General features: G+C 40.3%; 2 protein-coding genes across 2 annotated transcripts in view; one reads left to right on the top strand and one right to left on the bottom strand.

Annotated features, from left to right (window-relative positions):
* RXFP1 (relaxin family peptide receptor 1) overlaps positions 1 to 18291 on the top strand; it is a gene marked incomplete at both ends in the record, with an annotated part of 114735 nt that extends 96444 nt beyond the window's left edge. The window contains 6 exons of the mRNA XM_080916567.1: positions 3078 to 3149; positions 4194 to 4265; positions 9339 to 9568; positions 12270 to 12680; positions 14786 to 15004; positions 17990 to 18291. Of these exons, the coding sequence (XP_080772693.1) occupies positions 3078 to 3149; positions 4194 to 4265; positions 9339 to 9568; positions 12270 to 12680; positions 14786 to 15004; positions 17990 to 18291 (1306 nt within the window). The remainder of the gene's footprint in view (positions 1 to 3077; positions 3150 to 4193; positions 4266 to 9338; positions 9569 to 12269; positions 12681 to 14785; positions 15005 to 17989) is intronic.
* Positions 18292 to 25362: 7071 nt separating this feature from the next.
* LOC308419423 (uncharacterized protein C4orf46 homolog) lies at positions 25363 to 27290 on the bottom strand. The gene is made up of 2 exons (XM_080915151.1): positions 27079 to 27290; positions 25363 to 25711 (listed from the first exon to the last, which is right to left on the bottom strand). Exons 1-2 carry the CDS (start codon positions 27256 to 27258, stop codon positions 25556 to 25558), a joined length of 336 nt encoding a protein of 111 aa, XP_080771277.1. The 5' UTR covers positions 27259 to 27290; the 3' UTR covers positions 25363 to 25555.
* Positions 27291 to 27307: the final 17 nt, after the last annotated feature.

Genomic DNA, 27307 nt, shown 5'->3' with positions numbered 1-27307 from the left:
TACCTCTTCGTTTCTTTGTCTTATTTTTCCGTTGTGGTAAAATAGACATAGCATTGGGTTATTTGTCGGTTTCTGTGTCACTGGGTCACATAGAGATATTCCGCATTGCTGTTCAACTCTCACTGACATTCACCTATGTAGGTTTTTTTTTTTTTTTAATCTTAGTGCAAATCCGAAACTCTGTAACCATCCAGCACAAATTCTACATCCATCCAGCCCCAGCCCTGGTGACCATGATCCTTCTTGCTCTCACCATGTCCATGGTTGCTATTTTGTGACTGGCTTACCATACCGGCAAGGCATATCAATACTGTCGTATGTGTCTGAATTCTCTTTTCCTTTAAGGCTGAACAATAAATCCTCGTACACTGTGTGACACCCTCTGGCACATGGACACTTGGATAGTTTCCACCTTTTGGATAGTTTGAGTTATGAACACATGTGCACGTTCCTGTCTGGATGTCTACATTCAGTTATTTGGGCTCTATGCTCCTTGTTTGTTTTTTAAAAAAAAAAGATTTATTTATTTTATGTATATGCATACACTATTGCTGTCTTCAGACACGCCAGAAGAGGGCATCAGATCTCCTTACAAATGGTTGTGAGCCACCATGTGGCTGCTGGGAATTGAACTCAGAACCTCTGGAAGAGCAGTCAGTGCTCTTAACCACTGAGTCATCTCTCCATCCCTTTGTGCTCCTTCCTAACTCACAGCAACCTTAAATATACCTAACGAAGACGCCATAAATCAGAACTATTGTCTTTAAAGCTCATTTAATGTTACTACCCTCTCAACCATTGTGAATTAGGAGCCAGCGCACTGCAGACTGTCCACTTTGTACTCTTGAGTGTCTATGGCTGTCTGGGAGCTGCAGCACACACACCGTATCATGACACATACTACAAGCCCAAGAGAAGGTATTAAAGAGACTCCCCTTTTTATTCGTCCCTTTGTACCTCCCTTCCTTAATATTACTGTATCAAGACAGTAATACTGTATTCAGGGATGAATGGTGCATATTAGGCAAGCATTCTACCACTAAACCATACAACCATCCTTAAAGTGCAGCTTCCACTGCAGGTATATTGCTTTTATTCTGCTATGAAGTGAAGAATCCTGAGCCAGAGACCACCTGCACACGCCCAGAAATTAGGTGACTGGGTCACACGGTAGTTCTAGTTTTGCTCTGTTTAGTTGTATTTCCCACCAGAGCTGTGCCATTGTACATCTCTTCTCCCTGTTCACAGGGCTCCAGTGTCTACAGTCTTCCAACACCTGTTGTTTTCATTTCTCTGGCTCACAGCCATCTTAGCTGAGAATGCTTGAGGATCTGATTTACACTGCTCCAAAAACAGTTTTTCCCATGTGTTTAGTCACTTGCCTGTCTTCCAAGGGAAGAAACTACTCAAGCGCTTCATTCATTTTTATGTGAGCTCCTTTGCAGTTGCTGAGTTTTCATTCTTTCTATGCCCGGTATATCCTATAGACAGCCCTATGTCCTGCAGACAGAGGACTCACATGTGTTTTCCCACCTGTTATAAATGACATTTCCCTCTATCACAGCGTCCCTTCATTTTAATACACTGCCATCTTTGTATCTTTCACTTGCCTGTCTATGCTTTCAGTTTCCCGTCTAAGTCCCTGTCAAATCCACTCGATGAAATTTTCTCCCTGCATTTTCTTCTAGTTTGATAGCTTTACATTTTTTTTTTGAAAATGAACTCCAATCTTTATTGATAGAGAAAACAAAAGCTTCTACCGTTTTAATGCTAAATGAATTAAACTCAAGTTTGTAAGGAAAAAAAAAAAGTTTTGTTCCTTCTAATAAGACTAAGCCTGCCTTGTTATTAAGAAAGGACCTGTTCTGTCCCATGGTAGGGAGAAGCCTGCCTGTTCCTTCTGCTTTCTGCAGCTTTTTCTGTCTTCTTGTTTTATGTTGATAGCTTTACATTTAAGCACATGATCCTTTTTGAGTAAGCTTGGGTACATGGTCCGGTAAAGGTCTAATTCTAGTCTTTTGAACAAGGTTTTCTAATTTTCCCAACACTGTTGGAAAGACATCCTTTCCTTGTTGAATGCCTTTGGCACCGATGTCAACAGTTAGCTGATTCTGTCTGAGAGAGGACGTCCCTGGGCTCTGTAGTTGATCCCTTTGGTCTACACAGATGTCGATTAGTATGCAAACCCCAACACTGTTGTTTTTTTTTCCAATACTGCTTTTGCTATTTGGGCTCCTTTGATATTTTATATAAATTTATAAACTTTAATAGAGACTGAGCCTTCCAATGCCATGAACAAGAAGTTTTCCCTTCATTGCTGTTGATCTAGGTCATTTTCTGCTACTATAACAAAATACAAGAGCCTGCCAAATATATAACCAATAGAATTGCTTGAGGATAAGAAGTTCAAAAGTCAAGGCCAAATCTTGTGAAGTACAATGTCATCCTCAGCTACGCTCTGTCTCTAATAAATAAATTAGCATTTTTCTGATTAATACTGATTCTGAGGTTGCTTTATATATCTGTTGGCCACTTGTGTGTCTTCTTTTAGGAAATATCTACTCATGTTCTTTGTCTATTTCTTTATCAGATTATTTGTCTTATGTTTCTATTGCATTGAGTTTCCTATATTTTTTTTAGATATTAATCCATCCTTGATAGATGCTCTGTAGGGATAAGGAGTGGTGGAGTGTGTGCTTACCACAGTGTGTACAGAACCAAACAAAGAAGTAGAGGAAGAGAGAAAAAAAGAAGAGAGAGCCTTGCAAATCGTTTTTCCATGCTATAGACTTCTTTCATGATATGAAGAAGCTTTTGGGTTTGATATAGCCCTTGTTGGCTCTTGTTGATTTTACTGCTTGTTATTTTGAAAATCACACCCAAAGAAGTCACAGCCAGGCCACTGTCATGGATATCTTCCTCTGTGGTCTTAGAATTTATGTTTAATTTTCCAATCTACTTTAGGTTGTACTATAATTTCTTGGTAAATGTCTCAAATTCATTCAACGTCAACAAATATATTCTCTTTGCCCAAACTATTTTTAGAAATGACTTATGACTATCTTTTTTTAACTCAGGAATATATCTTATAACCCAATCCAGAAGATTGAAATAAATCAATTTGATTATCTCGCCAAACTCAAGTCTCTGTAAGTAAATGCACATACAGTTTTATTTCAATACTAATAGCAGACATGCTCTTGTGTCTTTTCATTATGTTTTGTTTACAGCTCCACAAAAATACATGAGTCCTTAATGAACTACAGACATATAGTTCCTGCTCCTATATCATGTGTTCATAAGATAAAAATCAAATGATAATGAACCGCTACATCTTTCTGTGGCACCAGGATTAAGATACTGAATTGTGCATTTATGTTCTCTGAATGTACGAGGCATATTCATTGCTCCATTGATTCTGGGCAGTTAAGATTTACTATAGGTATCTTTCCTAGTTGATATCTCCATTGCTGCAATAAAACAATGACCAAAATCAATTTGGGGAGAAGAGATTATTTAGCCTACAGGTTACAATCCATCACCGAGGGAAGCCAAAGCAGGAACTCAAGGCTTGAAGCAGAAACCACAAAGGAACATCAGTCACTAAAACAAAATAATAATGCCCCACAGATATGCCCACCAACCAAAACAGTGAGGGCAGCTTCCACAGCTGAGGTTCTCTCTTCCCAAGTGTGTCAAGTTGACAACAAAGATTAGCATGCTTACCCTAAAATGGAATTTTTCTATCTAAACTATGTTAATCATGACTCCCACAAAACACACACACACACACACACACACACAAAGTTCTGTTAATATCTAATTGTCTTTAAAAGATAAGCCTAAAAAAAAAAGATAAGCCTCAGTTCATCTTACCTAAATATTCAACAGTAAAATAGCACTTTACTAGAAAGAAAAAAGTATGACATAAAAGGTATTTAAAAAATTAAAGATGTCCAGAATATAATGTGTATGCCCTTATTCTACAAGCATTTATTGACTAGTTAGCATGCATTGAACATTGTATTATGAGCTGTGAGAATTTTTTAATGGATATACATGCCTATTAACCAGTAAAGTGTCTAGATAGGCTGACTAAAGGCAAGTTGCAACATTGTCTTTCACAAAAATAATTGTTTTATTATACATATGTGGATAACATATGTTCTTTTAACTATTACTTGTTTTTTTAGCAGTCTTGAAGGAATAGAAATTTCAAATATTCAACAAAGGATGTTCAGACCTCTCATAAATCTCTCTCACATGTAAGTAAATGCTTTCTTATTGTTCACCTTGGTTTTAATTTTTATGTCCCCACATAATACACCCACACCAAATATAAATAAAATATTAACAATTTCTACTAATTTGTGTCTGTATAGTTAGTATTTGTATTGCTCTTTCAACACGTGTGTTGTGATCTTAACCCCAAAGTGATGGTATTATTAAAAGGTAAAGCCTTGAAAAACTGACTAGTTTCTGAGTGCAGAGCCTTCATGAACAGCATCAGTACCACTTTTAAAGAGAGCACTACCTTTAATCCCAGCAACTTGGAGGCAGAGGTGGTGGGTCTCTAAGTTGGGAGTCAGCCTGGTCTACATGGAGAATTCAAAGCTAGTCATGGCTTCATTGTGATATTCTGTCTCAAAACAAAAATGAATTTAAGAAAGGCTGGAGCTAGTACATCAAAGCCCTGGGTTTGATGAATTTCCACAAGAGGGAGGAGAAAAGGGAAGAGGGAGGTGTCCTGGGTGGGAAGAGAGTTCACTTGGGGAAAGTGCTATGAAAACATGAGGACCCGAGTTCAACAGCACCCATGTGAGCCTATAACCATGTGAGCCTATAACCATGTGAGCCTAGAACCATGTGAGCCTATAGCCATGTGAGCCTAGAACCATGTGAGTCCATAGTCATGTGAGCCTAGAGCCATGTGAGCCTAGAACCATGTGAGCCTAGAGCCATGTGAGCCTAGAACCATGTGAGCCTAGAACCATGTGAGCCTAGAGCCATGTGAGCCTAGAACCATGTGAGCCTAGAACCATGTGAGCCTAGAACCATGTGAGTCTAGAACCATGTGAGTCCATAGCCATGTGGCTCTATAACCATAATAACCTATAGCTATATGAGCCTAGAACCATATGAGCCTAGAACCATGTGAGCCTATAGCCATGCGAGCCTCAACCATAAATTACACCCAAAAGGGTGAAAATAAGAAAGCTAAAAGTATCAAACTTTAGGAGAGACAAGAAGGAAGGAAGGAGGGAGCAAGGAAATGAAAGAGGGAGGATTGCTCTTGCACCATCCACTGTGTGAGGACACATAGAGTGTGTCAGGAAGCAGCACTTCACCAGGTGCCTAATAAACTAAGGCCTTGACCTTGCCCATCCCAGCATGGGAACTGAGAAATAAATGTTTATTGTTTAAATTCCCAGGCTATGGAATTTTTCAGCCACCTAGGCAGTCTCAGACAGCAGTATTCAATAATTAACTCTCAGAGTTTGACATTGGCTAGATAGATTTTAGTTTTCCACACTCCGGTAAAAATATTCCCCGGGAAAAATGTCAAATACCAAGAAACATGAATGTAAGAGGGGTCAACTCGGTCTTACAAAACTCGCGCGTCTCTGATAATCATTTCAGATGCTGGTATTTACCTGACAAGCTAGTGATGTATACACACTGAGTGAGCGCCACCAGATCAGGAAGTAAGGACGGATATAAGTAATATGAAAGGATTACAAATGAGGCTGACGAGGTGGATCAGCAGGCAAAAGTGCCTGGGTTCGAGTTCCCAGAACCCAAGTACAACACAGAAGAGGTGGTGTGTGTGTGTATGATCTCGGCACTCCCCCAGTGAGCAGGGACACGGGGACAGGACAGTCCAACCAGAAACTCGGGAATCTGAAGTACAGCAACAAACAAGAGAAGCTCCGCCTCAAAATCAAGGTAGAAGGTCAGGATCAACACCTGAAGCCATTTTTGACCTACATATCCATGCGTAGGACACACAAGTCAGGTCTATACACACATTGCACACAACACACGCATTAATTTGTAGAAATTATTTATTTCTTATTTTTAAATATGTTTGTATATCATAAATGCGTAATATATAGATATAATATAATGTGTAATATACAACGCATATTTAAAATAGATAGAAACAATTGCTACAAATTGAAGAAGGTGGGAGAACTCTTCCCTAGAGAAAATTGTCCCTAATATCAGAGTTTGCGAGGGTAAAATGGTAACCTTTGTGAATTCCAATACATTGTGTCTAGTTTTGCATTGATCATAAGCCTTATAAATATTTTGAGTTGAGTTTCTATCATAGCAAGCACTAGATCGTTCTTCACGCTGTGGTGATTTTTCAATAACTTAGAAGTGTCTTATCAACCACTCTGTATTCTTCCTCGAACCGTAAGTCTAACACAGGGCATTGTTTCTGTTTCCCATGATTCCTCAGAGACAAGGCTTTCATCTGCTTCTTTGCTTGCTTACGACAGAACAGTCTGGCCAAGAAGTTTACTGCTAGAGACTGGTGCAGCTCACAGAATCTAGAAATAAAAATAAAGAAAAGCCAGACGTGGGCAGGAATCATGGGAACAAGAGTTGAACCATGGTCTTGACCAAGCCCTGCTGAAATAAGCCATACGCATGCCATCAACAAGGCTCAGGGTTCCTCTTAGGGTATGTGCCTGAACCAGGGAGGGCCTCCACTGAACATCCACCACGATTCCTGAGGCTGGAGAATGGCTTCCCTCAGAAATAAAGACACTACTGTCAAAGATGAGTCTATGCTAAGCAAATTAACTAGCAAGCAAGTACCCACTGAGGTGAAAGTGGTTCAGCCTCAGACTCTTAAAACGAGAAAAAAAAAAAAAAAAATCACACCCATCCTTCTATTCTTCTCCACCCCATCATAGCTCCCAGAGAAATGTCCACAACCAGATGGACATAGCAGCAACTGTCCTGCCTTTGTGCAAGATACAAAATGGCCTCCACCTTGCCTCCTTTACTACTGCAACTGTTCACATTCTAGAGATCATGTCCATGTGTTGCCATCACTCTTTGACTGGAAGGCAGACCGACACTGTTTGAATTCCAGTCTCTACTATTCCTAGAAAAATCCCTGACTAGCAGTTCTCTTCCATTGAAGATTCCTCTCCTATTACAGTATTGCTAACACTGATCTCATGGAGTTCATGAGAGAAGGTATCCCTGGTATATTTAAAACATGCTCAGGAAGTGGTGTTCACGTTGCTGCTGATGATGAACATGCTGCATGTTTATCCAGGTGATGTCTTTATCCAATCACGTATCTCCATAGATGAAAAAACTCACTCAGCACTTAATTCTTCATCCTGTTTCAAAATCTAGTGTGAGCAATAGATGCAGTTAGTAATTATAGATAATAATGTAACGTAACAATGTAACCTCTGTCACAGAAAAACCACTGGAGCAGCAAACAGAAAGAATGTAATTTTTCCCTAAGAGCTAAAAAGTAAGATCAGCTGTGGTGAAGCTAAGGTTGTGTGATCTTCATCACCATGTGTTAATACCAGTTATATCCTTGAATACAGTTCTCATGTTGTGGGTCATTCGACTCTCAAAGGGGTCACCACGACCCACAGTTTGAGAACCACTGGTTTGTATGGACTGAATTCTGGAAATGGCCATAGAAAGGTTCTTTGTATGAATCCCTTCTCTTGTTCACAAGCTAACCATTTATGTATATGCTAAGACATGTCTAACATGCACTCATTAAACCTGCTTGCAGTTCGTACCCACACATTCTTGTACTATAAAGTCAAGTGATTAATAGTTAAATTTTGAACCTCAGAATTATGAGAGAAATGTTTTCTCTTCCACTGAATCTTATATGAACGCGTTTTTCTTTTTTTTTCCTTTTTTTAATTTTTTTCAACTTTATTTTTAAAAACAGATACATATACAGACTATTAAAAGCATTTTAGCATAAATATATATGAATATATTTTTCACTGTACTTGATTTTTTAAAGGTTTGATAATATGCTTTAGAATCTTACTATTTACAAAGATTATAAAGTATATGTAAAACAAAACTTAACATGGAAATAGTCAAAGTTTTAGTATGTAAAGATCAAACATAATGATTTTTAACTACCAAAAATTGCAACAAGGCTAACTTCTTAGTTTTTAAGTTATTAATAGTTTAAGGTCTAGGTATACCCCACTCTGAGAGGGTGCTATATACTTTTTTTTTTTTTCTAAAAAGGACTGAGGTTTTCACTTTTTGGTCTTTTTTTTGTTTTGTTTTGTTTTTTGTTTGTTTGTTTGTTTTTTTGAGCTTCATATTGTCTGTGAGTTATTTTCTTGGGTGTTCAGAGCTTTCTGAGGCTAGTATTCAATTATCAGTGACTGCATATCATGTCTGTTCTTTTGTGACTGGGTTACCTTACTCAAGATGATATTCTCTAGATACATCCATTTTCCTAGGAATTTAATAAAGTCATTGTTTCTAATAGCTGAGTAGTACTCCATTGTGTAAATACCACAATTTTTGTATCCATTCATCTACTGAAGGATATCTGGGCTCTTTCCAGCTTCTGGCTATTATAAATAAGACTGCTATGAACATGGTGGAGCATGTGTCCTTAGTATATGTTGGAGCATCTTTGGGGTATATGCCCAGAAGTGGAATAACTGGGTCTTCAGGTGGTACTATGTCCAATTTTCTGAGGAACTACCAGACTGATTTCCAGAGTGATTGTATCAGTTTACAACCCCACCAACAGTGGAGAAGTGTTCCTCTTTCTCCACATCCTCGCCAGCATGTGCTGTCATCTGAGTTTTTATCTTAGCCATTCTGACTGGTGTGAGGTGAAATCTCAGAGTTGTTTTGATTTGCATTTCCCTGATGACCAGGGATATTGAGCATTTCTTTAGGTGCTTCTCGGCCATTCGATATTCCTCAACTGAGAATTCTTTGTTTAGCTTGTACCCCATTTTTTAATAGGATTGTTTGATTCTCTGGAGTCTAGCTTTTTGAGTTCTTTGTATATATTGGATATTAGGCCTCTGTCTGATGTGGTGTTGGTAAAGATCTTTTCCCACTCTGTTGATTGTCGTTTCATTTTCTTGACAGTGTCCTTAGCCTTACAGAAACTTTGCAATCTCATAAAGTCCCATTTGTTTAGTCTTGATCTTAGAGCACAAACCATTGGTGTTCTGTTCAGGAAATTTTCCCCTGTGCCTACGTGGACACATTTTTCTACAGATAAAATGTGAAAGCATACGTCAATGATGGCATTAAGTTAAATATATGTCCCAATTTTGTCTTCTCTTTGTAATCAGATACTTTAAGAAATTTCAGTACTGTGGCTATGCACCCCACGTGCGCAGCTGTAAGCCCAACACGGATGGGATTTCATCTCTTGAGAACCTCTTGGCAAGCATCATCCAGAGAGTCTTCGTCTGGGTTGTATCTGCAGTCACCTGCTTTGGAAACATTTTTGTTATTTGTATGCGGCCGTACATCAGGTCTGAGAACAAGCTGCACGCCATGTCTCTCATTTCTCTCTGCTGTGAGTATTTCCTGGTTAAAGAGTAACCCGGCTTGAGCTGTGCAAAATCGTTGCTATGAGGAAACAAGTTCTGTGGGGGCTGGAGAGGTGGCGGAGTGCTTGAAAGCACACACCGCTCTTCCAGAGGACCCAAGCTGTGTCCCCACCACCCACATGAGGTGGCTGACAATAGCTTATAACTTCAGTATCACTAGCCTCCAAAGGCACCTGCAAGCATGCGCACATACACACACACACACACACACACACACACACACACAGCTGTACACACATGTAATAAAATAAGAATAAAGTATTTTTAAAGAGGCAGACAGACAGACAGTCATGACCCCCAGTTTGAGAGAGGGAGAGACTGAGGCTGGAGAAATGAATCCACGGTTAAGAGTACATGTAGTTCTCTCAGAGGTCTCATTTCCGATCCCAGCACCCACATGGTAGTTTACAACTAACCATAACGCCACTTCCAAGGGATCCAACACACTCTTCTGACCTCTGTCCACACCAGGCACCCACATGATACACATTCTTACATGCAAGCAAACACACTCATGCTCAAAATAAATAAATCTTAAAAGAACATTTAAGAGAGAAAACAAGTTCCCTGAGCTTTAGAATTATGAGATGTAAAAATCTTTCTTCCTTTTGTTTATATGGTATCTAGGGTAAAAACACAAACCACTTTATCGTACGAAAATTAGTTTTTAGAGGAAGAAAAGATAGAGGTGGGAGAAATTATTTCACAACCACCTGTAACTCCAGTTCCACAGGATCCAATACTTTTATCTAGCCCCTACATATATGGACAGGTAGGCACACACACACACCCACACACACACACACAAATATAGAATAAATAAATCTTTTTTCAATCTGAATGATTTTACTATAAATGAGATTGTTGCCTTCCCCTCTGAGTCAACTAAGCAGGGCACATAGGAGCTCCCGGAGACTGAAGCAGCGGCACAGAGCCTGCACAGCGCTGCACCACGTCTTCTGTGGATGTACCTCAGCTATTAGCTTAGTGTTTTTGTGGGACTCATGTATTTTAAGGACTGTGACAAGAGTGAGCCTCTGACTCTTGTTCTTGCTCCTGGGGACTCTCTTCCTCCTGTGGGATTGCCATGTTCAATTTTAATGTAATAATATTGCTTTATCTTATCATGTTTTATTTCGTCTCGTTTAGTTGTTATCTCTTAGAAGTCTGTCCTTTTCTAATGAGAGATAGGAAGGGAGCGGGGCCGAGCGGAGTGGCACAGCGGAGAGGGACTGGGAGAAGCAGATGGAGGGGAAACTATATCTCGGGCTACACTGCATGAGAAAAGAATCTATTTTCAAGGAAAGAAAAAGAGAAACTGTTGCTTTTCATAGTCACACCCACAGCTGCTTTTGCATGTCCAGACTGGTTTGCATGTCCAGTTCATAAACCCTGACTTTGCAGATGGGCATTTTTCAGTTCCCTGGACTACTAAAATAATCTTCACTCACAGCTTGTAAACTGTAAATACTCTCCAAGTGGGATTTTTTTTTAAGTTTTCAAAATACGATTGTAAAGTATTATGTTAAATGAAGACTACAAAGAAAAAGAACAAAAAAAAAAAAAAAAAACCTCAGACTTCAGGATGTTTACAGCCTGAGTCCCAAAGCCGAGGGTACATCTGTAGCCCCTCAAGTAAGTAAAGCAGCCCTTTATAGATGTCTACCATTTCATGAGTGGCCACGTTTACTAATACAGACACTGTGCAAAGTCTGAGTTCTAATGTATTTTCTTTGTGAGCTATGTGAGAAACAGAATTCATAAATTGTCGACAACTCTGTATGGTTAGCTATAAAATTCTGAGTCAAGTTCAATTTCCCTGGGCAAGACTGGAAGACAAGGCTACATTATTTTTAAAAATAGAGTCAGTGTTCACACTGGAGAAAAATTAGCTTTTCTAATGGAGTCTCATTAGGGTATATTAGCCACACTCAGACTCCATGCAAGAGTAATTAGGCAACACAAGCAAAGTCAGTGGTCTTTTTGTGGACTTTTGCCTCATATTGCTTTGTTTTTGGATTTTCTTTTGTCTTGTTCTTTTGCTGGTATATTTTGGGGTGTGAGTGTTTGTGTTCTCCTTGGGGTTTATTAATTTATTAATTAATTTATTTATTTAAAAAGACAGAAAGGGTGTGGAGTTGAGTGGGTGGGGAGTTAGGATCTAGGAAGAGTTAGGAGAGGAGAAAGCATAATTAGAATCTATGGTATGAAATTGTTTTTAATTTTTAAAAAATGGATTTCAGGAGGCTGGAGAGATGAGTCGGAGGGTAAGAACTCTGGCTGCTCTTCCTTACTCGTGCTGAGAAAGCACTCTACTGACAGGCTATATAACCAACCTGTGGGTTTTTTTTTAAGATTTATTTATTTATTTACTTATTTATTATATGTAAGTACACTGTAGGTGTCTTCAGACACACCAGAAGAGGGCATCAGATCTCATTACAGATGGGTATGAGCCACCATGTGGTTGCTGGGATTTGAACTCAGTACATCTGGAAGAACAGTCGGTGCTCTTAACCACTGAGCCATCTCTGCAGCCCAACTTGTGAATTCTTAAGAGGAGAAAATGTCTTGGTAATATTGAGAAATGGGTCATTTAAAATGTTTCGTGTAAACAAAACACATACTATGTGTTTCTCTGAACCTATAAACTTCGAACCCTTGTAGGTGCTGACTGCCTCATGGGAGTATATTTATTCGTGATTGGCGCCTTTGACCTCAAGTTTCGGGGAGAATACAACAAGCATGCGCAGCCGTGGATGGAGAGCGCTCACTGTCAGTTCATGGGGTCCTTGGCCATTCTGTCCACAGAAGTATCCGTTTTACTTTTAACATTTCTGACATTGGAAAAATACATCTGCATTGTGTATCCTTTTCGGTGTTTAAGGCCTCGAAAATGCAGAACAATCACGGTTCTGATTTTCATTTGGATTATTGGGTTCATAGTGGCTTTTGCTCCACTTGGCAATAAGGAATTTTTCAAAAACTACTATGGCACCAATGGAGTATGCTTTCCTCTTCATTCCGAAGACACGGGAAGTACTGGAGCCCAGATTTATTCAGTGGTAATTTTTCTTGGTAAGAAACCCTGCGTTGCGAGTCTTCCTGTGTTCCAGCTCTTGCTAGAGTATCTCACAGCATGAAACTCGTTTATGACTTCCATTGTCTACAAACTTCTGTCTTTCTAACCCAATGTTTCTCAACTTCCTAATGCCAAGACTGTTAGTTCCTTATGTGTGGCGACTCCGACCATAGAATTATTTTCATTGATACTCCATAACTATAATTTTGCTGCTGTTATAAATCATGATGGACTATATCTGTGTTTTCCAATGATCTTAGACAATCCCTGTGAAAGGGACACTCAACCTCAAGGCTCAAGGGAGTAGTGACCCTTGTGTTGAGAAATCCTCTTTTAGTGACTTCTCCAGAGGATTTCATAGATAAATTTGGTTTTATTGGGAGATGTCTTCTTTCTCCGTTTATTCTGACTGGAAAGTTTTGCTGGCTATAGTTTTCCAAAATGGTGTCTCTGTTTGTCACTTAGAGTTAGCAAAACATCTATTTAGGCCCTTCTGGCTGTCAGTCTCCACTGAGAGAAGTCAGAGTTATTCTAATAGGTCTGATTTTATATGTTAGTTGATCTCCTGTTTAATGTTTTGATCATATGTCATAGGAAATTTCTGGTCCAGTCTATTTGGTGTTATGTATGCTTCATGTATAGGCACTTCTTCAGGTTAGAGAAATTTTCTTCTATGATTTCATTGAAAACATTTTCTGTGTCCTTGACCTGGGTTTCTTCTCCTTCCTCTATTTCTACCACTCATTGATTTGGTCTTTTCATGATGTCTCGGATTTCTAAAATGTCTTGTGCTTAGATTTTTTTTTTTTTAGAGTTAATATTTTCTTTGATCTTGGTATTCATTTCTTGAATGCCCTAAATCTTCTCCTCCGTGTCTTCTACTCTGTTGGTGACATTTATCTCTGAAGATTTTGTTTGACTTCCTGAATTTTTCATTTCCAGTGTCTTACCTGAGTTTCCATTTTCTTCAGTGATTCTATTGCTACTACATGTCTTGAATCATTCTGATCATTTTTTTTCTGCTGTTAGTTTGTGTTCTCTCAGACTGATTAGATTTATTTGTACCCTCTTTAAGGTCCTTGAGCATATTCATAATAGCTATTTTAAAATAAATCCTTGTTTTTGCTACAACTATATTGCTTTTTTAGGGCTCACTCCAGTGGGGTTATTGGGTTCTGGTGAAGAAACAGTATCTTGGCTGCTCATGACTGTGGGGTTGTGTTAGAACTGATGTCCAAGCATCAGGGTTTGAGATCATTGTGATTCTATGCATTGATATCAGGTCTTGTCTTTGTTGGTTGAGTACTCCACTCCTTGGTTTCCATTGCCCTGTCTGGATCTTGGAAGAGTGTGGCAGCTATGGGTTGCCTGGTAAGGAGTGCTTTTGATTCCCTCCCTGGTGTGGCCACTGGAGTCCCAGGTTGAATGTGTTTCTAGGTTTGGGGAGCTAACATGAAGGAACAGGCCTGGGCTGTAAGGAAGATGGAGCTGAAAGGGACTAGAGGAAAGAGAAAAGATGGGTCTGCTGCAAGGTTTGTTAGAGTTTCCAGAGAGTAGAGTCAGAGAGGGACAGGCCCTTGAAGGTGCTCTGCTGCTGGGCTGAACATGAGACTGGGGAACTGGAATCAAAAGACAAGGAGAGTAAAGATTGCCTATTTGATTCTCACTGGCCAGCATGTGCCTAGGTAGAGAGTGTCTCCGGGTACTGGTGGCTGACACAAAGGGTGGGGTAAGAGAGGAAGCCTGGGTCCAGAGGAACTGCAGAATCCCCAGCAAATGGAGGCAGCGAGAAATGGCAAGACCTTTTGAGACACTAACTGAGACGGGGATGGGGATGAGACTGTGTAATTGGAAATGGAGGTCAAGAAGGAGATATAGTAGACATTTGTAATCTGAGGCCAGAGGAGCGTGTGTTGGTGTCCAGCCTAGACTACCTAGTCAACTTGAAGTCCACAGTAAGGCCTTGTCAAAAAATAAGTGAATAAATAAATACCACCTAATGGGCTCTGTGGTCTTCGATAGTAACGTCTAAGCGATGTTTTATGTGTTTGTCTTGAGAGATGCTAACATACACTATTAATATTCTTCATGGTCTAAACAGGTATTAACCTGGTGGCATTTATCATCATTGTGTTCTCCTATGGAAGCATGTTTTACAGTGTCCATCAAAGCACCACAACAGCAACTGAAATCCAGAAGCACGTGAAGAAGGAGATGATCCTTGCCAAACGCTTCTTCTTCATCGTGTTTACTGATGCGTTGTGCTGGATTCCCATCTTTATACTGAAATTTCTCTCACTGCTTCAGGTGGAAATACCAGGTACAATCCTTTCCTGGGAAGAATAAATCTATGCACAGTTCTTCTTTTAAAACAACTTGTTTCAAGAATTATTAGTCAGAGTGATGTGGACTCCGGCTCTTTTGTTGATGAAGTGCTTACGGAGAGGAGCAGTTCAGTTCTCCCCACAAGTCCCTAGTGCCACAGTTCTCAAGGAAACAAAGGGACCAAAATAAATGGTATACAGAGCTTGAATTGGCTGCCTGCTTAAAATGGCCACAAAGATAAACAACCCGATAGTTACCAGGTCACAAATTTACATTTTAGAATCTGATTAATGTTTCTTTCTACAATACATATGATACAGGACACTGGAGTGTGACGTAATAGAATACAACATGGCATTGTAAAATAATGGACATCACACGCATCACAGTGGCTGTGACATTAGGCAACCGAATATGAATATGTTGGTGAGGAGGAGAAATTCGACACCTTGTGCATTGATAGTAGGATCTGAACATGGTGCAGCTACTGTAGAAGAATGTTCTAGAGACTGCAAAATATTACCTATAGAGTTGCCATACAATCCAGCCATTCCACTCTGGATATGTACAATAGGGAGTTGAAAGCCAGAACTAAAGTAGATGTGAACACACACATGTTGAAGCAGCATTGGTAGGCAGAAGCAGTACCGTGTCTACACATGAACGGACAAATAAACCATAGCAAACATGTACATGGATCATATAGTGTCTACTGATGGACAAACAAAATGTAGCAAACATATACATAAAGAAAGGAAGTTCTTCTTAAAGTTTCTTTACATTTATAATGTTGTGTGTGTGTGTACATGCATGCACATGTGTGCTATGACACACATGTAAAAGTCACTGGACAATCAGCTGGAGTCAACTCTCCCTTTTCACCATATATATTCTGGGCATCAAACTTAGGTTGTCAGACATGGTACCAAGAACCTTTCCCCACTGAGCCTTCTCATCAGCCCTTAGAGGAAATTCTGGCACATGCTGCATTACACATGGATCTTGAAGGTGTTGTATTGAGTAAATTTCCCTGACGGAAAAGGACCACATGTTCTATGATTCAACTCTTTGTGAGACTCCTGGAATAGTCAAATTCATAGACAGAACACAAACTGTGGTTGTGGGAGGATAGAACGGGAAGAGCGGGAGGCATCATTAACAGGCACACTTTCCTTTGGAAACACTCTGAGACCAGTGGTGGTGGTGAAAGACACCCAACAATGTAGATGTAGTTAGCACCACAGAACTGCACACTTAAAAAGGTTGACATGCAAAGTTTATGTTATTCCTATTTTATTTTGTCATATCAAAGTTTATGTCATGCATATTCAAAGTTTATGTCATGCATATATCATGCAATGTACAAGCATCCCCTGCTGACTGCATATGTAATCCAGTGTATATTCACAGTTGGACATCTATATATGCATAATTTAGTCCTGTTTGATCCCACAGGTGATGATAATAGAATCTGACAATTTATGAAGGATAAGAGGGACAACAGTATCAAATATATCAGGACAAGAACCTGAGTATTTTTTAGTTCTATATGCATAAAGGTGATTTTTAAAATAGGATTAGGAAGTTGCAGAGATGGCTTGGAAGGATTAGCTCTTCTTCTAGGGAGCAGAAGGTCAGTTCCCAGTGCCTACATGAGGAGCTTCACAACCAACTGCAACCCCAATCCCCTGGGTATCCAACTCCCTCCTCTGACATCCTTAGGTACCCACACACATGTGGCATATACACAGACAGGCACATACCAGTCAAAATTATTCTTCCAAAAGGGATAGAGTTAGTTAAATATGTTTGGGGATTTTCGTTTTTGTAACGCTTTGCTTTATGTTTTGGGTCGTTTATTTGTGGTACTGGGATTAAACCTAGGGCCTCATAACACTAGGCAAGAACTCTACCACCCAACTATATCTCTAGATCTTTTCCCCCATTTTTTATGTTGAGGCGTGGTCATGTTAAGTTGCTTCATTCATTCTATAACTCAGAATGTCCATGCACTTCTCTTGGCCTCTTGGGGGTGGGGAGACGGTGTTTAAGACACGGTTTCTTCATGTGGCTTTGGCTGTCCTGGAACTGAATATATAGAAGGCCTTGAACTCAGAGATCTGCCTGCCTCTGCCTCGGGTGCTGAGATTAAAGAGGTGCACCATCACATCTGGTTTGTCTCAGGCTCTTATTAGTTGGGGTTTTAGGCTGGTGTTACTATCTACTCAATAATATTTTAGTGAAATGAATACTTGGTCAAAAGCCTAAAAATGTTGCAGGCTGAGATGGCTCAGTTTTTAAGATGCTTGCCACAAAGGCAGGAGTTTGGGTTCCCTGGTAACATGAAAAGCAAAGTGCATGGGAATAGACAGAGATGAGGGAATCCTAGGAATTACTGGCCAGACAGCCTATCCCATGTGGCAAGTTCTAGGCTCACTGAGAGGTCCTGTTTCAAAAAATAATGTGGAGTAAAATGGGGGGAAAAGCACCTAACATTGACCTCTGGCCTCCACATGCATGAGCACTTGTGTTCACATGTACCTGCATGAACCACTCACTCACACACATATGCATACACACATGTGTACAGACTTAAAATATGTGCCCACTTTAAAAATGAACAGGCCTGGGAGCCAGTAGAATACTCGTCTGGCATGTATAACACCCTCGGATCAGTCCCTAGCAATGCCATAAAGAAAAACAGAAGAAAATCAAATACATAACAAACAAGAAATTCATTCAAGACCAATCTACATATTCTGAGAAATACTACTTGTCCCTTCTATTGGTTAAAACATATGCAAATGCTGATAAATGCTAAGTAGCATGGTCTGTCTTTAAATGGACTCACAGTGATATGTCAGAACTCTGCATAAATACTCCCAACAGTGCTCTTTGGTCGGCATTCTGATGTTTTCAGAAAGAGCCTCTGGTCAAGAGCCCCGTGCCTTCACCCAGATGTTTCATCTTTCTCTTCCAGATACTATTACCTCTTGGGTGGTGATTTTCATTCTGCCCATCAACAGCGCTTTGAACCCAATTATCTACACGTTGACCACTAGACCTTTCAAAGAAATGATCCATCAACTCTGGTACAACTACAGGCGAAGAAGGTCTGTTGACAGAAAAGGGACTCAGAAGGAATATGCTCCATCGTTCATCTGGGTGGAAATGTGGCCCTTGAAGGAGATGGCCACTGAGTTCATGAAGCCGGAGGCCTTCACAGACCCCTGTGACCTGTCGCTAGTTTCGCGGTCATCTAGACTCAATTCTTATTCGTAACTGGCTCTGGAAACCACTTATTCTCAAGAATACTGTGAAGTGCTTCTGAAGGGATTTGCTGATCTGAAGCAAATACAGCAAAATGTATATCTAAGACAAGTTAGCTTAGCGCGGCACGAGGGAGGGAAAGGCGGCTGGTGTTCATACAAAGAGAAGTGATTATACTGACAATGTGTGCATGTATAATAGTACATATTTGCATAGCAGATGAAGGGAAATCTATTTCTAGCATGCATCGATGCACACTGCATGGAGGTAAAGTGCTGAGCACGCAATGTAGAGCCTTTTTAATCTATATATTGTGTTCAACTATTAACACCACAAATTCTACCCACAGCCCCTAGACTTCTGTTGTGCATATCAGCAAACATAAGACCCACAGACACCTTTAAATTAAAGTCAAAGTTTTATAATATTCAAAGATAACAGCATCGGTGAGATGCTCAGTGAAGAACAGTGATTACTATATAAGTGTGCTGACCTGAGCTCAATTATCTGGAACCCATGGAAGGGTAGAAGAAAATGAACTCTGGAAAATTGTCCTCCACTTGTGCACCATGGTATGTGTGTGCACACATGCGCATCACACACATACATACACACACACACACACACACACACACACACACACACACACACAAAGAAGAGAGGCAAGCTTTGCTATAAACTCAGAACCAGCATTTTTCTATCACTCCCTATGAGCTTGCCAGTGGCTTTGCTTTAAGTTAGTGCTGTCATGAGGAAACTGAACAGGACAGTAGACAGAACATTGCTAAGGGGAAGCCAGAGAAGCAGAACTGAGAGCATTTAGAGCAATGGACTCAGATCCAAAGTCCAGAAATAAGCCTCTGTGTTTCAGTCAATTGATTGTTTCAATGGGTTGCGAGACACATGTAACCTAACGAAATGAAAACCAGAGGATATAAACAACTTAATCCACAACCAGCAAACAAACCTCTAAAGAAAAGCGAACACTGACACTAACCAAACTGTTCCTCAGAGGAAAGTGAAGGAGCACGAGCAAACATACTCTACGAACCCAGCACAGCCCTGATCAAAGCCAGAAAAGAGAACAATAAAAGAGAAAAATTTTTGATCAATCCCTTACAAACATCAATCAGTCAAAGTCAAGAACAGATTGCAGATTGGGGAAATTGCGCACTGTGACCCAGTTTTTTTATGCAGGGATGACACTTTGTTAATCCATTATATACAAATCAATAAATCTGACATAACATGGAAGTAGAAGAGGATAGATATCATGTGATTAATTCAAGACAAACACACACAAACACACACACACACACAAGGATTGGATATCCCTCGTTATAAAATTGGATATCCTCCATGATAAAAGCCCTGTGGAAACAAGAATAGAAAGAGCCAAAGCTAACATAATAACAGTCGCATAAAACAGGGCTGTAGGTGACTGAACCAAGCGGGAACTGAGCGAAGGCCTTTCCTCCAAAGCAGGGAATGAGATAACAGTGCCCGTTCGTTCGGGACCTCAGCAGTATCACGACCAGCAGGTAAACCATCCATGTGAGGTGAAGAAGGAAACTCGAATCAGCAACAAAATTTCCAGAACCCGACCTTTGAATTTATTTTTCTTACACATTTAAGCACAGTAATACTTGGGGGAAAGTTTCCATGGGACGGTTATCACAATGAAAGCTTTAGCCACAGCTACTTAGAAAATCCCTAAGAGAGTAGCAAAGTGTCTGTGACCTTTCCAATAAGAATAAATTTGATTGGCTGATAAACGGTGCTGGAGGGGATGTTGCCTGAAATGGATTTGTAATAATAGTAGATTACTGATGGAGGTTACAAAGTACATTAAGCCTCTTTGGTAAGTTGAGTTCTATTCACTGAGAGACAAGGCTCAGGAGTAGGGCCTACACAATGCTCACGATATGACAGGGGGTGGGGGATTCAGGAAGGCTGGCTCTATAGAACAGTAAAAACACGATCACGATCACCAAGTTGTCAGACACCTACCCCAGCTTTCTAGCTGACCAGGTATCAGTGTTTAGCTTCCTCTGAAGAAAAGAGGCACGCATGGTTAGCAAGTCTGGTTCTTCAAATGCTTTCTCCTGTATCTATGCTCCTCTTCCTACACTGTGCCTCCTACAAGTGCCCACCTACATAATTCTTATTCGGTATATCTTTCAAAGTTTTAGCTTGAGAAAAAATAAAGAGATAAAATGGAAATATGACAGGGAGAAATCAATATACCCCTATTGTAGACAACCCAAAGCTACGTTTAAAAGACCCTAAAGATTCCATTAGAAAGTTCGTGAACCTTAACATTTTCCCTATAGTGTTTCTAAAAGTAGAACTAGTCTGTGATCTAGCTAGTCAACTCATGGGTATACACTCAAAGTGCTCTGTGTTAACACAGCACAAAGATGCTTGTATATCCATATTTATTACAATGCTCACCAAAAAAAAAAAAAAAAAAAAAAAAAGGAAAGAAAACAAAAAGGAAACCAGGAACAGCCTAGACATTAATTGAAAGAAAAGATTTATGTATTGACAAAAAATTCAGTAGCCTTCCTATCTATCTGTAAGAAACCTCATTCGAGGTAAGTTCATCATGTGTACAGAAATACTACTGATTTTTGTGTTTATTCTGCATTCTATTTTTTATCATCGAAATCGCCAGTTGCATCCATCTTCCTGAAAATGTCTTTTCTTTCCATCTCGGTGGCTGAATAAAGTTTCATTATGCATATGTTAAATGAAATAAGACAGACTCAAAGGATAAATACTATGTGTTCTTTCTCGTACTCTCTCTCTCTCTGTGTGTGTGTGTGTGTGTGTGTGTGTGTGTGTGAGCGTGTGTTCGTGCAAATGTATGTGAAGGGAAACTACAAAGGAACGTGTGAGAGGGAAGGAGTATTGAGAGGTGTGAGAAGGATGGGGAGGCCAGTTGGGGAAGAAGGTAGTATTTGTGTGAAGGAGTCAAAGGCTCAAAGACTGATAGTGAGAACAAAGCATACCCATGTGTGAAAATGCCATCTAACGTCATCATTTTGTATGTTGACCTAAAAATAACTTCCAAAGCTCTTAGAAGAAACACGGGGATAATTCCTTGAGATTTTGGATTTGGTGATGGATTCCTAGCAATGCAAAACTGAGAGCAAACAAAAGGAGAAAAACCGCTTCATCTAAGTTCAAACCTTCATGCAGTATTTCTTGCAGCACTTTTTATAAGAGCCAGCATACGGAAAGCCCAGTGCCAACAACTAAAGAATGGGGGATCAAAGTGCATAACACAATCCATTTCAGCAGAATGTTATTCTGCCATTAGAAGAAATGAGGTCGTGATAAACGCTATAGCATGAGGATGCAATAGAAGCCAGGTCTGAAAAAAAGGAACAGACCTAAGCCGGCAATCCCTTGACCTAGCACTAAGATTTTCATGACAGATGGACAGGGAGTCTGTAGAATCCAGAAGATTTATCCATGTAGAGACAGAGTTCTGATGCTGGAGAAAGATGATTGCCCTGGTGATGAAAGGTGGGCAGAAGCCCTCGGTGGCTGTGGAGAGGTGGAGTAAAAGCCATGGTGGGACAGCCAGAAGCCCTGGATGGAGCAACTCACGTATACACACCACCCACACCACATAATTGCTTTGGAGGTCCTTCTGTTCTTGTGTAGAATGATCCCAGTACATTTTCCTAATTTTCTCTCATAAAGGTTTCTGGGATCCATGTACTTCTCTTTGCCTGATACCCAATGCCTTCATCTGGACTATCTATCCATGACATCATGAATATTTGCAGTAACCTAACATGTCTGTTAGTTTACAGCTGATAGTTTTAATCTATCAGCTGATCATCATAGGTTTTGAAAGTTCTCAAAAAACGTATCTGGGGGGGGTGGATGTTATATAAATATTATCATCCACTACTTGTGCATAATAACTCAACTCTCCAAAGACATATGTACATGCAAAAGCACTTACACATCTTAAAGATAATTACAAGGGACAGTCGCATATAATTCTGTCAAGTCTGAAGGGTGACAGGTTACTGCAAAATCAGAAGTCATCAGTGATCAAAGGCTGACAGGACTCTCCTGAGGGCCTTTCCTCTACTTAGTTGTCTCCTGTTTGATTGAAGTTCACCACTTTACCTTGAACTTGATTTGCTTAATTTTAAAAAATTTACCTCAACCTGGCTACACCTATCCCAGCAGCACTTGAGAGGCAGAGTCAGGATGAGGACTCTGTGACCGGCAGTGGGTACATATAGAATTTGAAGCTACACGGGGATATATGAGAGACCTTGCTTTAAACAGAAACAACTAGTCTCAGGGTCTAAGGTTAACAATATATGCAGTTTCTTAGGTTTGATCTCAGTTTCAATTTTATACACATACACACATGTATGTACACAAAAGGGGGCAGGAATAGACTTAAACCTTATCTATATCCTCATGGTGGGGGAACAAAACAAAACCGAAAATCAGGCCAAATATCTGAGTACCTGCGACACACCACATGAAGAGACTAAAATGAGACCTGAACTCTAACATGTCTCCAATCTGCCATGTGGCCAGATGTAATACAAACAAGCATTAATAATTTGATGTCACTGGAAAGTAAGGGTTTTAAGAGATCTGAGGAAGGGTTCACCTGTATGTGTGTATGCACAACCACATTCATCCCTAGTGTCCAAAGAGGCCAGAAAAGTATGTCAGGTCATCTGGAACCAGAGCTACAGATGGTTGTGAGCCACCATGGGGGTGCTAGGAACCAAATCTGGATCCTCTTGCAAGAGCAGCAAGTGCTCTTAACCACTGAAACATCTCTCTGGCCCTGGGAATGTTTGATCTCAGTTTCCATGTATGAACAGATGTCACTTTCCTCAGAGCAAAAGAGTTTATATGAAATTCACACAAATTCTAACACAGTACGCATGACACAGTCCACATCACATCAACAAGCCCATTAAACTCTCCTATGAAGTTTCTAATGAAATACTTGCCAAGTCAAAAGGTAATTCTTTCAGTGGCAATGCCTTTCATCTCAGCACTCAGCAGGGAGAGGCAAGTGGATCTCTGTGAGTTCAAGGTTAGCCTGATCTACAGAGCTAGTTCCAGGACAGCCAGAGGTACCCTGTCTCAAAAAACAAAACAAAAAAGAATCGTAGGTCTTTAAGAAAATAATTATCCTCAAACTTTCTCACTAAAGCACATAGTTTATAAAAGGGAACAATTTTTTTCTTTAGTTTATATGAGCACACTGTCACTATCTTCAGACACACCAGAAGAGAGCATCAGATCCCATTACAGATGGGTGTGAGTCACCATGTGGTTGCTGGGAATTGAACTCAGGACCTCTGGAAGAGCAGCCAGTGCTCTTAACTGCTGAGCCATCTCTCCAGCCCAAGGGGACAATTAATCCCAGCACTTGGGAAGTAGAGGCAAGGTAGGAATTTAAGGTCATTTTTGACTATGTGGCAACTCCAAGGTCAGTCTAGTGTACATTAAAAGCCAATGTCTCAGAAACAAAACACCTCTAAGTATGGGAAACTTCAAAACACAAGTTAAGGGCCCAAGGAGTGCCTACTTAGCACACACAAGGCCCTGGATTCAGTCCTCAGCAAGGCTGGAAGTGGTAAGGGTAAACAACTATTTAATACCATTTAATCAAAAATTAGCCAAAAAAAAAAAGAACATTTCTGAAACAGTGGCTATGGTGAGAAAAACAAGGGGAAGGGTGTAAGAGGTAGCAATGTAAAGTTTCAGTGAGACTAACACTTGGGGACAAGGGGATGGCTGAAAATATAAAAATACAAACTTAGCCCTGCATTGGAATACATGGGAATTCTTTAAATCAGTCACCTCTTCTGTATGGTTGAACTATCTCATACAATTTTCAATAATTAAGTCTAAAGAAACAAAAGTTTACTTGTAATACATTTATTTTTATATACTTTTAAATTACAGTTTTCAGAATATATAAATATTACTCTTATACAGAAATAAGCCTTCTTTGGTACGGAAACCACACCATATGTATTGTGTGATCTTAATTTAAAGAAAAAAAAATCACTATGACTGTGTCAAAACTAGTGTCCATCCTCTTGTCCCTTACCATAGCTCCCCAGTAAGACTTTAGAACAGAGTTCTATTCACATCAATGTATCAACACAGACATCACATCAAAGATCCTTCAAGGTCCTACGTATCAGGATAGCACGTGGCTTGAAGACAGATGGCATTAAATATATAAAATACAGTACAGATAAATGGGAGCCTGAACACTAACGGCAACCGATAGCAAACCCATAGGAACAGTTAAATGTCATATACTGGAAACCAACTTTACAATTATGTAAATAACTTGCAAAATGCCATTAAATAATACCTAGCATACGGGCATATATTTGATATGGTATTTCAAAGAACAACAAGAGAAATATTAACTATGAAAGCAGTTAACTATAAAAATAAATAGGAAAAAAGAGCATGCTCTCCATAAAGGTTTTCATTTTAAGAAGTAAACACTTTTTAAAATTGGAGTCATAGAATGTATAAAAATGTATTTTAAAATCATCATCAAAATTCAAAACTGTCTACTGGCCACAGTGTTGCACACTGGTAGTCCTGGCCCTCAAGAGACGAAGACAGAAGCCTCGCCTTCACAGGAAGATTGGTTCAAGACCAAAAGAAAATGTTAAATTCCCATTTTTTTTAAAAAGTATTTTTTCCTTCAAGTCAATGAAGTTTAGAGTCAAACCATTTTCTTAGAGAAAGTATTCATCCTAAAAAAAAAGTCATCAAAAGTAGCTTTTAATTCTACTCATTAAGTCTTATTCACAGACAGTGAGTGATGTGGGATGTGGCTGTGGGTATTGGGTAAGGAAGTAAATAAAACGCCACCACCAATTTCAGTAGGTGTCCTGTGGACCACGCCCCTGAAATCTTCATCACCTGCCTTAGGAGACACACCAAGCTCAACTCCCAACTCAAGCATTTTTCATCATCTTCTCACAAAACAAATAATGATCTGGAGGCAGAGGCACTATTATGACAGTTACTGATGGAATTAACTTTCATAAAGGAGGCTACAAAAGGATAGAGGGCAGAAAGCACTAAAGGTAAATACTGCCGTCCCACAGAGAGCACACAAGCAAAGAATACCAAGGAGAGTTTCATTCTCAGCACAAATGTCTGGAGACAGGCAGCCCCACCCATGTGGTCCATGTGCAAACGTCTTGTGTGTGAGTCATCAAGAGACTACATCTGCAAGTCAGTTGTCGGCTTTCAGGGAATCATAGCCTTCCTTCAGGAGGTCTCGCCACGTTTTCAGGAAACGTGCATTTTCTGTACACTTCAGGGCAAGTTCTTCCACTTGAGCTGAGACCGCAGATGTGGCTTCAAGAAGTTTGGTTAATGAAAATGCTGCCTGAAATTTAATGAAAGAAAAAAAAAAAGTCAAACAGGTTTGTCTGTGGTGCTAGAACCCAGGACCTCCAGTGCTGAGCTACACTCCGAACCTCACTCAGGCTTATTTTTTAATTTTCATTTAACTTCATAGTCTAAATATAGCTTAAAACCATCAATCAAATGCCCACATGTTTTTCTTTAAAAGAAATAAATTTTCAGAAAAACAGTTTTTTTCTTTAACTCAGAGACTCAGAGCATGGGAGGCATAGCTCTCCCTGGTTACACTCATAACCTCTAAACGTTTTTCACTATGTAACTTTGAGGAAACATACCTGCCATAAAAATACTCGCTAAATATGACAACTCAGTATCTTTAACAGAAAACACACCCAACTCTTGTATACTTCACCAAGTCTCAAAGTGACAGAGCCACCCAAAGGACTTCCTCAGAAACCACTTTTGCTGGTAAGTAGGTAAGAAAATGTGCTGTTCCACCATTTTCACCCATAAACATTTATTTTTGAACTACAAAAAAAAAAAAAAAATTCAGAGAACTGATATTCTGAGCTGAGCTGACAGAGCATCTAACATCACACACAGCTATGAAAAACTCACTTTTAAATCAAATGTTCTCTTTACCAAAAATATAAAATGATGATTTTTTAACACGTCAGCATTTATTCTGCCCATTTGTTTGCAACCGGTATTGTTTTGGGGGGAAAAAATTAAAAACCTGGACCAGCACTTTAGTCATCTCCTTTGACGAAACAACAAAAACCTGTCACCCAGGTCTAGTTGCCAATCGTTAGTGTGGTTATTCCACAATGCTCTCCCAGAAAGGTTGTGTGCTACATACTTCATTCCTCTCTCCCTCTCCTGAGTCCTTATAAAGCGACACTGTGACCCTCCAAGCTCCTGAGTGCTAATATGTGTTGGGGATCAGGAAGTGATTTCTGAAAATTCGAGATTAGAACAAAAACTTCACAGAATGTTTGCATTGCAGGAATCGGTCTAATCCATCAGTGAAACCAATGATCTCCGCGGCCGGATGTGATTATCCCTGGTCCACTCAAATCCAAAACAGAGCAAGTATGCGACACACAATAGCATCACCAGATGGCCCTGGGCTGGTGACCAACTAGAAGCGCAGGCTCGAGTCCCTTAGAAAGCACCAATGGGCAGGGAGGCTATACCTCCCAAAAAGCTCCGAAGGATGGGAGGAGGCGGAGAGAGGAGCCCGGTAGCGGTGCTGCGGGTGACTGCAAGCAGAAGGAGAAGGAAAGAAAGATGCGTGCGGAGAGAGCCGAGGCTAGCCCTCAACTCCAAGAACCGCCGGCGGGAGCATCCTAGCCGCAAGCAGCTCCCGGCCGCAGCGGCGACACTCACGTCTCCGATCTGCAGCTCCACTTGCTCCAGCGGGTCCACCGTTGGACCGGGGCTCCGGCTCGGACCCCGCCAACCCAAACTCACTGGCATGCTGAGGGTCGACGAAGAGGCGCCTGACGACGGAGACGAGGGAGGCGGCGGCGGTGGCGAAGAAGCTCGAAACTCCTCAGAGTCAGCCATTGGGACGAGCTGGTGACGCCGGGACAGGACCAAGCAACCGAACCCACAC

Source organism: Micromys minutus (assembly GCF_963924665.1).
Source record: "Micromys minutus genome assembly, chromosome: 4".
NCBI lineage: Eukaryota > Metazoa > Chordata > Mammalia > Rodentia > Muridae > Micromys > Micromys minutus.
The sequence above is the reverse complement of the archived record's forward strand: the minus strand, read 5'-3'. Positions and strand labels throughout refer to the sequence as shown.